This window comes from Rhincodon typus, chromosome 32 (assembly GCF_021869965.1).
Source record: "Rhincodon typus isolate 14 chromosome 32, sRhiTyp1.1, whole genome shotgun sequence".
Classification (NCBI taxonomy): Eukaryota; Metazoa; Chordata; class Chondrichthyes; order Orectolobiformes; family Rhincodontidae; genus Rhincodon; species Rhincodon typus.
Window position 1 is genome coordinate 20,049,957 of NC_063363.1, and position 13,741 is coordinate 20,063,697.

Genomic DNA, 13,741 nt, shown 5'->3' on the forward strand with positions numbered 1-13,741 from the left:
AAGATAAAATTTCCCAGAATTATACACACTTAATATTTAATAATGTGGAGTGCAATGACCTGAGTGCTCATTCAGTAGGTTTCATGATATTTTCTTAAATCTTAATTAAACCAAATAAATTGTCAACAACGCTTCAGGAAAGATTAAATGGGATATAATTTCAACAAGAGCTTAACATATTCTCTAGTGCCCAGGAAATTATGTTAAGGCGTGTTTTGTTTGGCTGCTTGAGAAATTGAGTTTACCTTGTCTGTCTGTCTCTCCCAAAGCATCCTACTATCAACGCCCCCCCTGCCACAACCAAAAAAAAATAGTCCAGATTTGAAGTATATTGCTTTTGCTGTGCTCACTAACTTAGTTTTTAAGACAATATTCTCAATTTATTTCAACAACTGTTTGTACAAATGTAAAGAGCTTGCAATTATATATTGTATAACATCTGTCACACATTAAGGACGTTCCAATGTGTTACACAGACAACGAATATTTTTGAAATGTGGTTACAATTGTAATATATGAAATTCAGCAACCAACTTTCCCATGGCAAAGTCCACATAGCAATAGAAATAAATGACCAGATAATCTCCTTTAGTGATGTTTCGAGAGAGATAAATATTGTCCAAGACTTCAGATGACTTCCTCTGTTCATCTTCAAATAGTGCCACAGGATATTTAATATCCTCCTGAGAGGGCAGATATGCATTCAGTTTAATATCTGGAAGCTAGCAGCTTTGGTAATGCAGCCTGTGTTACATGCTCAAGTGCTGGATTGAATCCATGATTTTTCAAGACTGGGAACTAAAGGATACCAGTGAGCCAAAGCTCAAATCTAAATATCTGAGGGTTCTCTGTCACTAACTATGCAGAGTTTTGTTCTGTGTTTGACTTTAGAAAAGCTTGCTACAATGTGCTATAATTCAGGAAATGAGTTTCCTCCATCACTATTGAATGTTGTGTTTCGACTTAGAAGAGTGGCTTTAACAGTTCTCTATGCATGATACTCGAGTACAATTTTCTCAATCAAATAGCCATGAGGTTCACTTTCAATACTGTCACCCAAACCCGGCTACCATCAGAAACTGGAACTCTTGCAAAAGCAGGTGCTGGAGATCTGTTAAACAAAAGAGAAAATGCTAGAAAAACTAATGAAGTTGGGCAGCATCTGTGCTGAGAAAAATAAAGTTTCAGGTTGATGTTTTTTCAGCTGCAACTCTTAGAGGTTCTCAGCAAATGGCCAGTATCAAGGCTCACTACAGAATGACACATTATTGAGCATATTGAGAAAATCATCATATATGTCTTACAATTTGACATGCGCTTAAATTGACCTAATGTGAAAGTCACCTTAGTCCCATTGGCCCATGGACTGTTCTCTCATTAAAGAGAGACATGACTTGTGATGAATTTAACCTGAGGTGAGGGGTAGGTTTGAGCCTTTTTGGTGACCCCAGCTTGTACAGGAATTGAACCCATGCTTCGATCTACAATGTTTTCCAGCCAACTCTTCTCAACAGCCAATCTTATGTCCCAGCTAACCCATGATACTGACAGTAGATTTGCTTTTGTGCCTGTCACTGTGAACAATTTGGGGGAAGGGAACAGAGAGATCAGGCTAGTAGGAGAAAATTTGACCAGCAATGTTAAACTTCTGTTAAAATTGTTGGGTAAATCTTTCCTTTCACTATCTAGGTGATAATCTAGCAGAGCAGGTTGCCCATTGGTCCTAGAATGTATCCAATTTTCTTTCAGTTAGAAAATGAATAATTTGCATGATGCATGGAATGAAAGAATAGTTCCAGCACAGAAAGAAGTCATTCAATCCATCATGTCTATGCTGGTCATTGGAAGGAATAAATTCATCTAGAGCCACACTTCCATCTTTACCCAGAGCCCTGCAAATCTTTTCTTTTCAGATAATGGTCGACTTCCCTCATGTCTCCATTGTTTCTTTTGCCAATTACCTTAAACCCATAGCCTTTGCTTCTTGATATACTTCCACTCCTGGGAACAGTTTCCCCTCTGTCTCTGTCCAATCACCTCATGATTTTGAATCTCATTCAAACCCCCTCTCAAGTTTCTCTTGTCTAGAAAAAAACGATCCTAACTTCTCCAATCTTTCTATATAACTGAAATTCCTTATTTTCGAAACAATTTTCATGATTCTTTACTGCACCCTTTATATTGCTTCCTAAAGTGTGGTGCCGAGAACTGGATGCAGTACTCCAGTTGAGGCTGAACCAATGTTTTACAAAGATTTAACATAATTTCCTTGGTTTTATACGCAATTCCCCTCTATCTATTTTGTAATTATGCCCAGAAAAGTTGTACACAGCTCCCTCAACCCGTCCTGCGCTTACAATGATTTGCACAAATATACACCTAGGTCCCTTTGCTCAATTTTGTGTTTGTATTTGTGTTTTCTTCCTACCAAAGTGAACCACACTTCATTGCATTAAATTCCATCTGCAACTTTCCATCCATTTCACCAACGTCTGTGCGCTTTTGAAGTTCTACACTTCCAAGTTTCACATCATCTGCAAATTTTGAATTGGTACTCAATACACTTAAATCTAGGTCATTACAATATATCAGAAAGAACACAGATCTCAACACCAATCCCTGGGGATCTCCACTATAAACTTTACTCCATTCTGAGAAACAACAGATCACTTCTCTCTTTCTTTCCTATAACTCAGTCAATTCTGTATCCACATTGCCACTGTCCACCTTATTCCACAAGGTCATTGTACAACCCACACTAAGGTTATTTTGCCTGTTCTAAGACCTTGAGGGAAATTAGAATTTTGTTGAGGCCAATTGGGAATGGCTGATTAAATGCTAGCCTAACCAATGAAGCCCACATCTTGTAAACAAATAATAATATAACAACAAAATAAAAACAGGTTCAGTTAGATTGGGGAACAGACTACAGATTCAGATCAAAGCTGGATCTTTACGGCCCACGTGACTCAGAACTGTATTTCACTATTGAGTTAAAGCACGAAGACCTTGGGAGATTTGTTAGACTTTGATATTCTCATTTTCATATGAAAGCTTTCTTAAAAGGAAACTCAATTACAGCTCCTCAGGCCGTTAAAGGCTTTGTTTTTTTTTAATGAGATTAAAGTCAAGAATTCAATTGTAAGCACAACAATCATCAAACATCAAAGTGTGAGGAGAACACTAATTAATTTGAACATTCAGAGTCTGCTACCAGAAAGTGTTGCTCTATCATCACTGATTTAACCCCCAACTGCCAATGACAATGATTCTGTATGAATAGAGGCCCATGAAGAATGGGGAGGCAAACAGATGATGAAATTGGGGGAAACATTGGATCTCTAAGCAGTGAAATGACTAATCTAAGATGTGCATTGGCCATCAGCTGTGGGAGGTGCTTCATAGTGCTTGCAACAGAAGACCTTACAATCATGACTGTTCTTGCAGCTTTTCCTGTTACGACCCGAGAACCACTGGTGCTGCTTTCACCACCAAGGTGCCTAACAGCCAATCGAACACACCAAGGAGTGTTACTGTCTTGGCTCTCACCAGCCAACCACAGCTATCCGATTGACCATTATATCATGGAATTCCGTCTGGCAGAAAGGTGGGAGATCCTAGATGAAGCAATACCAGGCACTGAAACTGAGCTGTTGACCAAGGAGTTATCGCTGGTAAGTCATTGCAACTCTGCTTCCAAAATGATCCTGATGATATTCCAAGTGAATAGATGAATGATTATTTTAAAATTCAGATGACAGTGCATAAGTTAAAACCTCCTCAATCATTTTGCAATTATTTTCATTTATCAAGCAAAGCTGGATATATGTATTTGTTGCCACGTGCAACCAGTTGATTTGTTAGGATTGATGCAGAAATTTGGCCTGATGTAGAAGATCGACCAGTGTATGGAGAACCAGAGAGGCAGTGGACTCGGCCTAGTTTCTGTAGTAATGTGCAATTAACACTCTTGGGAGTGGACAGCAATAAACTTTGTTGAGTTTAACAACCTTCAGAGAATGCTTAGAGAGGGCTATTACTTTGAGCTGTACAAACCCAGGCTCTACTTCCGTGTGATCTGAGATTACAATGATATAGCTCCTTTCCTATGTGCTGAGTATTGTACCAAGAGTTAAGATACAATACAGTAGAATCCGAAGAAGTGCTGCTACCCTTCCTGACCCCACTATAATATCCAGAAATTGACCTGTCAGCTCCTCTTTGGCTGTATTGGTAACTGGTGCTTGGCAGATCATGTGCTGTCTACACTGTACCCTGTCCACTCTTGACATGATAAACAGGATACTAAGCACACCAAGCACACGTTTTCAAAGATCCGCCCACCTGACACAGGTGAGCATCCCAGACAGTGGACCTGAAGAAAGATTGGAGAAATCCCAGTAAGAGGTCAGTCATTCTCCACCATCTGCAGAGAGGCTACCATGCTTGTTTCTGTGCAGGAAGGCCTCAGATTTTATCACTGTGAGTCTGCCATAACTTTGAAAAATTATGGTTATACTTTCTGCAATATTCTCACATGCTTTAAAATGTTCGAATGCAAACCCTCTGATTCTGGGAACTTTTCACTTTCTACTGCCGTTACTTCCTACATTGCAATTATTTTGTTTAATTAACATTGGTAAGGTTCACTCCTTTAATTCAGTCTTGGTTTCCCAGGAGTGTCCAGCATCCTAACATCTTGTTCATTATAAATGTTGCCTCAACATAATTATCCAGCCTGTCTGCCAACTCCTTCTTTCATTGACAATAAGACCGTTATCATTTTTCAAGAGGCTCACAGTGCTCCTAATCACCATTTATCTTCCATATAATTGTAAATCTTTTGTATTGATCTTGCAATGTCTTAGAAGTTTAATTTCGTCCACGTACAGTTTTGTCATCCTGCATTGTTCTTTTTATCTTTCCTATTCACTTAGATCTGTGATACTTTATATATGCATTGTTAATGCTTTGCAAATAACAAAAATGAGGAGCAAATATTTTTCTCTTTCTGTCAGGACTCCTGGTATGAATTTCGTGTGATGGCTGTCATGCAGGACCTGATCAGTGAGCCAAGTAATATAGTTGGGGTTTCTAGTTCAGGTGAGATGCATGTACCTTCTCTCTGATGTAAGCTCTGTTGGCCTTAGTGTTATTCGACATTGTTCAAGTGTAAGGCCAGTCAACTCATTGTTCCTTATTGTTTGCATATTTTCTGATTTTGAAGATGTCTTTCCACCACCTGAAGTGCCCGAGGAAGGCCTGGCCCGTCCAGTTGTGGCTGGGATTGTCGCCACTATCTGCTTCTTAGCGGCAGCTATTTTATTCAGTACCTTGGCTGCTTGCTTTGTTAACAGGCAGCGGAAGCGGAAGAATAAGAGAAAAAGGGGTGAGTAGGAGCTGCCTTTTTAAACAGCTCTCATTAAGAGAGGTATAAGAGTGACGTGCAAAGGAAAGGTACTCTGGAAATCATAATTTAGATTAACTCTGTATAGATGGCTGGTGATGCTGGAACACTGGTGTGCAGTATGAGTACAGAGAAGGAAGTAGGTTTATTCCAGAAGGAAAAGCCAATGGCACACTCTGTTCACAGTGTATTTGCAAGGACTCCCAGACCAATCCAAGCTTTGTAACTTCATCTTTAGTAGGTCTATCATCTGCTCCACTATGACCCCAGTGGAATATTGAACTGCACTTTGCTTTGGTCAGGGGATTGTGGGCCTGAGTCATTAGCAGTGGTCGCAGAGGGTAGCTTTTGTCTCTCAGTAACCATCCCTGTAAGGCATATGATCCTTGAATTAAAACAGAACAGGAGAGTTCTCAAGGATATAGACATCATGGCAGCTCGCAGAGTACCTGGCACAGACCTCCTACTGTGCGATTACAGACAACTTGCACATTAATGGAATGGAACCCTTTTCTATTCATGATTATGATATGAGTCTCTCAATGCAGTCTGTGTATAGTCAATCATGCCTTGCACCTACAGAAACCAGCTAGGTTGCCAATGCTTACTACCCAGGCTGCAGCATTGATCTCGTCCTGGGAAAACAAGATGAAGCAGAATGCATTGGTAATAGATACAATACATGTGTGGATTGAGAGCTTCCATACAGGTCCCAGATGGCCTTTTGGAAGGAGTCAGTTGCATAAATGGTTTGAGCAGCTGTCACCTTGATGACCACCCACTCCTTCATGTCACAGGTCCCACAGCTTAAATATGTCTGTGACGGTATCAGGGACATGCTCAGTCTGCAGAGGTACTGGCCTCATTCATTTGCAGGAAATAATTTTGAGAATAATAAACACTGGTCCTCCTATGCATCCAGTTGTGACCTCTCATTGAGAAGACTGTTCAGCATCTGCTGGGGTTTGCTGTTCAGCCTGGGCTTGTTGGCGCATCTGTTCTTTCTCCATTTCTCTGCCCTTTGTTGTAGCACAGCAGCAGAGACTATAACTCCAGCAGTAACTGGATCCATTTGTCATACTTCCAAAGAACACGTGTGGGGAATATCAGAAACAGAACAGGTCATAGTGATAGGAGGAGTCAGCGTTCTCATCATTCAAAAATGACAATTTAATATAGTCCTCTATACAGTGGGACACAGAGAACTCTGACAAGGAAGGCTATGGAATGCCTCTACAAGGAACTTTGATCTAGGGATCTTATACTGATGAATGCAACATAAGCCACAATGCAGAAATAGAGTAAAAGATTGTGAGTGCTGTAAGATTATTGATACCTTATCCTCCTTTCCCGAATCACCAAAGAAAGGCAGCATCACATATAAGAACTTTGCCAAATACTCAGTATTCGAGGTGAGGAGAAATCAGTTCCATACCCTGTGTAGCCTATGGGATTTTGCAGTTCATTTGGGGATTTTGGCTCACAGCAGTCATTTTTAAGGTCATCAGTGATTACTTTTACTTCACAGAGATGACAGTGATCAATCTGCACTGAACAATGATAAGGTCAATATCACTTGTGACAAGGATTTACATCCTACACTGTTGGATACTGCTTGCATTTCACACATGCATGATGCCTGATTAATGCAACTGCCCCTTGAAGGACATCATGTCACTTACAAATAAAGACCACATGCTGAGATAGATAAAATACTTGCTCTGCCCATTCTGGATGTGGTCACAGTCACTTTCTACTTCTATTGTGCATTTACGAATCACATGAGTATGGAATGCAACACAGGTTGCACATGGCACAGTGAGTCACAGTCTCGTGCTAATAATTAGGGACTCCTGCCTCTCACCAGACCTCCAAGCCTCTTTCTTTTTGGAACGTGCTATCGGATGCATCAATAGTGAGCTTCCAAACATTCCAACATGCCACTTTGACTTCTGACTTCATCTCCCAACATTACACCTTGAGTCCCAGCTCTATCATTTAATCAGACCAGCCATTGTGTTGCACTATTCCCCCAATCAAGCCTAGTGTGGCTGTGACCATTGATAATCTCCCCCACTTGGATTATCCAATGTCCTTCAATGCAGTATTGTGTCCCACACTTATATGCTGAGCTGTCGTCCATCACAATTATTGCTTCTGCTGCATCCCAGCATGCTGCCTGCAAATTCCAGAATTGACTTCCCCAATTTCTGTACAGTGGCAGTGGCCCCAGATAAGCCCATTTGCCTTTCATTGTGCTGAACCCCAGGGTTGATCATGGCCCATCTGCTTGACCAACTTGGACAGACAGTCCCGACTGATGCGTGTTCAAACCCCTGACTGATATCTGTGCAGTTCCCCAGCTGATTTCTCGCAACCCTGCAGACTGGTTGCTCCACATCTGCAGAACTGACTATGGCCCATTCCTTGGACATGCCGTGATGTTAACCCCTGATCCTTACTACCCAAGTGGCTGACAGACTGTATCTAAGTCCCTGGACTATCAGACATGGCCCATGTCCTACTGTGCCTTGATCCTCTGACTGTAGGACATCTCCCATGACTTGACTGACGAATCATCATTTGAGAGATGGCTATTTGGTCGCATATAATACACATGCAGTGTGTTTGCTGCGTGCACTGCTAGTACATGGTGGAGGCATAACATTGATGTAGCGTGGCGCCACTCAGCAACATGACCACCCCTCAGCTGATCACTGCTGTTAACCTGACAAACTGCCTGGCGTTATGTCCGCGCAAAAACTCAAGGCAAGATAGAAGTACTGTGTACATTTAGGATCTGGTTAAGAGGCCAAAGTACAATAAGACAATAGGGGACGGGGAGGTTGTGACAATGCAAGCAAGTACAATGTGAGTGACCATTAACAGTGGCAGTAAGGATCCCTGAAATGCTCCCTACTCCAATCCATGTGATGGCTGCCTGTCCCTGTGCACATTGCAATGAATTCTCCTGGTGTGGTCCACAGTGCAGCATTGAAGTGCAGAACTGTATTGTACGTGGAATCACAAATGTGCCATAAGAGTATGATGAAGCTAGCACATGTTCGATGCCAAAGTCTGTTAACAGAGGGGCTGTGCGCAGTCACTACCCATGGATGTGCTTTGAGATGCTGGAGCAAATGGTGAGCTGGCATTGACAGGAAACTGCACTGACTTTCATGTCAAGAATTACCACCATTCATTTTCTATCCGATGGGTGAGAGAATGGGAAACTGCATATAAAGGGAGCAAGATTAGCTAATAATCAGATGCTCGTGCAAGTAGGTCTCTAGCCCTGCATTAGTGAGAATCTTGTCTCACCATTCAACACTTGGTTAGAAAGTAGGATTCTCTTGTTCTCAATGTCAAGAAGATCCTCACTACTGACCTCACCTGATTTCCCAATTTCTCACCAATGCCCATGTCATTCAGTGCCTGGAAAGATTCCATCCTATGAATACATTTGTAGATGCTCATCTTTACTGTATTTTCTCAAAAACATGAACCATATTTAACAAAGCATGACTGCTGAGTAATGGTGTAAACTGCAAATAAATCTTAACTCATATTACAATCACTAAGTGTTCAGTTAGTATTGAACAAAAAAAAATGAGAACATTTGTTTTCGGTTAAATCTTGAAATGGTTATTAACAGAGAAATTTATATACCTGACCTTTGTAGATGGAGAGGCTCTTACTAAACAGGAAATTAACCACTCATCCACAAATACAGCCTTTATCCTACTCTTGCAGCCACAGTGTTCATGAGGCTTCTCCGGTCTTTGGTCAGTGATCATTTCGAAATGCTGAGGTGGAGGAATTTGATAACAAGTCAATAACCCACTCTACATCAACCCAATGGAAATAAAAATTTCAGTGGGATATAATATGGGATGGCAATGCATTCACCCACAAATGTTCACTCCCACGCAAGGTCAAGATCTGTCTATTGATATACCATGTGATTTTATTTAGTATTGCACTGAAATAGGATGATTTACATATCTAAACTATGGTCACATCTTTTGTACAAAACTTCTTTTTTTAATGCTAAATGGTTTTACTGCATTCTGGCTGTTTAATGTCCAATGCTTATTCTCCTCCAGATCCTCCTCTGTCTATAACACACTGCCGAAAGAGTGTGGAATCACCGTAAGTAGCCAACCCCTTTTTATAGTTCTGCCCATGTTTATTCACATGTGATAAATTTAGGTGGTTGATTTGATTCATTTTTCTCTGAGATGATAGCCAGACTGTGACATTAGACCCATGTCAAACTAACACCAGCTGTTGATTTACAACTAGTAAAAGTGTGTAATAAAATGGTCATTCCATAATGATGCCTCTGATTGTGCCGGTTGCAAGAGAACTGAAGTCTGGCTGCTTTAGCGACATTAATCCTTAGATCCTATTAAATTTTATAAAACAGGGAATAAGCCCCTGTATAATTTACAGTCTTCCTGCAGGATACTGAAGGTTTTGATCCTAATACTTTTAAAAGTACTACAGTAATTTAGTTATGTTACCATGTTGGTTAGTTTGGTACAAATCAATGTGCAACAGAAGAGAGCCATTAATTCAACACTAGATGGCCCCACTATCCTCTTGCCGTATCACGCATTAGTCGCCAGTATCAATCAAACTATAAATTCCCTACTATTCTAAATCATATTATTGTTATTAATTTGTTGCTTAACTGATGCTAAACTGGTTCCCAAATGAAGGCTAAAAGCATTGTGGAATTTATTAAAACTGCCGCAACTTTGTAACTGATGTCTCGCTAAATTCATAGACAAATTCACTGTTATTAATGAATAATGTTAGTTACGGCAGCAACAGCAATAAGTTAATGGGTTACTTCACTGGACAATGACAAATTTGTAAACGTGAAAGTATACAGGGTTACTGTTCCCTCTGATTTTGGTCTCTCAGATCTTCCTCAGGAAAGGTGAGTCCTGAAAGCATCAGAACACTGCGAGCTCCGTCAGACTCCTCTGAAGATGCTCAAGCCATACATGCCAAGATGATGAGTCCTGGCAGAGAAAGGGAAATGTCCCTGTACAAAAAGACAAAGCGAGCAATAACCAGCAGGAAATACAGTGTCTCCAAGCATGAGGCTGAGGCTGATGTATCCACCCCCATCGAACTTATCAGCAGAGGCCCTGATGGACGTTTCATCATGGATCCCACCGAGATGGAGACATCATTGAAGACAAGGAGGATTGAGGGCTTTCCTTTCGCAGAAGAGACGGACACCTACCCTGAGTTCCGGCAATCGGACGAAGAAAACAATGAGACTCTAACTCCAACTGCCATAATGGGCTTGAAGTCTCAGCTCTCCCCTCTCTCATCGAGTCAAGAGTCATACTTACAGCCACCAGCATATAGCCCATCATTCCAGAAAACAGACGAAAGCATGGGAGGCTTAGATGCAAGGCTGCAGGCCACCGGTCAGATCAGGCGACCTGTTAAAGGTTATCCTCCAAGCCAATTTTATGGTTATCTCAGCAGTAGCTCTGCAGACCAAGACAGTCAGCCATTTTACATGCCAGATATTAGTCCCCTCAGTTCAGTGATGTCTTCACCTCTATTACTTACTGAAGGATCCTTTGCTCACCCCACCCTCCCTGCGGATCAAGGAGATACTGAAATACAGCACTTGGTCGCTTCCAGTAGCACTCTGCCTTTGACTCACACGCCAACTACTAATCGGTCTCCTGAACCATGGAGAAGGAAGGAATTGTCAATCAGCAGCATTGAAAGCTCTCCAGTTATCTTTTCACACCAACAAGATACACCTGAGAGTACACTGCCAAAGGCTGGTCTTCCAAGGGGTGGCCCCCCTTCCTCACTCCAGGTCCCAGCACCATACCACAGTGTGCTGCAACTGGAGGCACCAAAGAGTCGGACTGGCAAAGCTCCCAGCAAAACAAGTGAATCTGTCTCCCTCTCTCAAAAACATCCACATCAACCTATGCAACAGAGTCATGGGCAGCTAAAGCATACCAGCCATGGTATAAGTGCACCTACATTGCCTTACACTGAATCAGCCAAACAGGCTGGTGATAGTGGCACAAGCACATTCAGCCTGGACACCAGGTGGTACGAACCTAGACCCAGGCCCAGACCCAGCCCTAGACAAGGCAGAAGGACTGAGGCCAGTTTACACCAGGTGGTTCTACAGCCTTCCCGGCTCTCCCCTTTGACTCAGAGTCCTATGAGTTCCCATCACGCCTCCCCAGAGATTTCATCCCGTCCACGGCCTCGGCCTAGTATGCAGCCCTCCCGTGGCATCTTTCCTGCAGGTATCTCTGTAGAGATGTCTGAAATTACCCTGCAGCCTCCTGCTGTTGTTAGCTTATCCAGAAGGTCCTCTCCGTCCTCCTCACCAGCACAAAGCAGCACTGCTGGCCAGGGCAGCAGACGCGGAAGCCCCAGTTATAGACCTCACATGGCACTGACACCTTCTACAGGCAGCTACACAGGATCACCTTCTCCTGCAGCAGAACGCAGCGAGTTTTATAGTCAGATCCCTAGCCAAAGGAGGAGAGGTGAAGAAATTCCTCCTTTTGAACACCCACCTTCACACTTATCTACTTCAGGGTAGGTATTTTTAAGAAAAAAAAGAATGTTGAACCGGATGAGTTAGAAAGCAATTTTGATTTCTTCCCTATGTCTAAGTATTGTTGACTTATATTGGAATTCCTGTGTTCCAAGATAGACATTTACTTTATCTTCACTGTACGTAATCCTTTTTTGAACATTATTCACCATTTAGTTAGTATTTGTTTGTATTCAGTTAAGCAAAACTGCTGATGTCAGAAACTGAATCCAGCTTATCAAGTTTTCAAATAGTGTTTTTGCTTTCCTAGAATTGTACTGAAATTTTAACCTGTGTTATTATTATGAAGTTCACCAGACAGGAAATTCCAATGCAAAATTTCCTTCAATTTCTGATTATCTTCATTGTGCCTACTATGTGAGTTGACATTTGCACACTTTTATGACAAGTTCTAATCAATCTGTTGAGGCCATTCACACCTCTGAGTCAGCATCTTGTGGGTTCAGGACACACTTTAGGTCTTTAGCATGTAAATTAGCTTGAATGCAGAATTTGTTAGAGGTGCTGTGGTTAAAGCAAAACATTAGAATTAGGGCCAATGTTGGTTTATTCTGGTTTGAAGTAAATATGAATTTCCACTTGGCATCTTGGCCAACACTCATCTCTCAAAATTTGGTCTCACCAAAAACATTTAAATTAGTTAGTCACCTCTTCTCTGTGTGAAAAAATATGGCTGCAGTGCTTATCTGTGAAATAACTGTCATTATTTGGTAATTGAATTAATTGAATATATATGAACATGATAAGATGCTACATAAATGTAGAATACAAATTCTTAATTTTCATTTTGCTGAAATGGGTGTTTCTCACATTATAAGTATTATAATGTGAAACTAGCCATGAAAGCATCAGTTCAAACATTCCTAACATTTCACAATTATTTTACTCCTCAAATGATGTGAATGATGTTTTAAAGCAAAGCTACCCACATAGAGCACCCATACAGCTAAGGGAATAGCAGATATCTTTAAGGGATGCTTTTCTTTCTTAATTATGTAAGGACAGATTTTCAGGGATCTCTTTCTGTGATCCAGTGGTCCCAAAGGCAAATCATTCAGTGGATCAGCCAAACAAAGCACTACTTGCCTTTCTGCTGCTCACTGCTCCTCCAATCTCAAGTTGTTTCCCTTCCACATTCACTGCTGTTTGGTATACTCATGGGATGCAGTTGTGTCTATTAACAATAAGCACAGAAGAGAAACTGTGATTAGAGGAGCAGTGAGAAGATGAGCGGCAGTAAATGACCTCTCAGACTGATATGGTAGTGATTTATGAGCAGCAGGCATTGGCTAAAACACTGCCCAATTGGGAGAGGTCAGCAGACTGCTGGGTGGGCATGGTCTGCATGGCCAAGACCATCATCCTGGTAATCATCCCACAAAATTACAAAGCAGTGCATTGGGGTAGGGGATTAGGAGGAGGGGCTGCTTAGTGAGTGATTTAGGGGAGGAGGTTTTGAAAGGGAGACTTCAAATGCTTGTGTTCCAACAAATGAACTCATCCATCACAATACCGGTAAGTAACATTATTACAGGGTATGTTTATCTGTAATCTATAATTATAATGATTTATGAAACACATGGTCATAAGAGCAGTAGTTTGTAGGAAGCATACAGATAATTAATAAATCTGAATAGAGGTACAAGAACATTAAAGTTTGGGAACCATTGTTCTAGAACACAACTTTGGGAACAAAAACACAAAATGAACTA

The 13,741-nt window shown here is 41.3% G+C and overlaps 1 protein-coding gene across 1 annotated transcript in view; it reads left to right on the top strand.

Annotated features, from left to right (window-relative positions):
• The window catches only part of igsf9bb (immunoglobulin superfamily, member 9Bb), a 565,867-nt gene that overhangs the window by 518,601 nt on the left and 33,525 nt on the right, over positions 1-13,741 (top strand). The window contains exons 14-18 of the mRNA XM_048615582.1: positions 3,448-3,674; positions 5,019-5,103; positions 5,228-5,389; positions 9,514-9,559; positions 10,340-12,010. Of these exons, the coding sequence (XP_048471539.1) occupies positions 3,448-3,674; positions 5,019-5,103; positions 5,228-5,389; positions 9,514-9,559; positions 10,340-12,010 (2,191 nt within the window). The remainder of the gene's footprint in view (positions 1-3,447; positions 3,675-5,018; positions 5,104-5,227; positions 5,390-9,513; positions 9,560-10,339; positions 12,011-13,741) is intronic.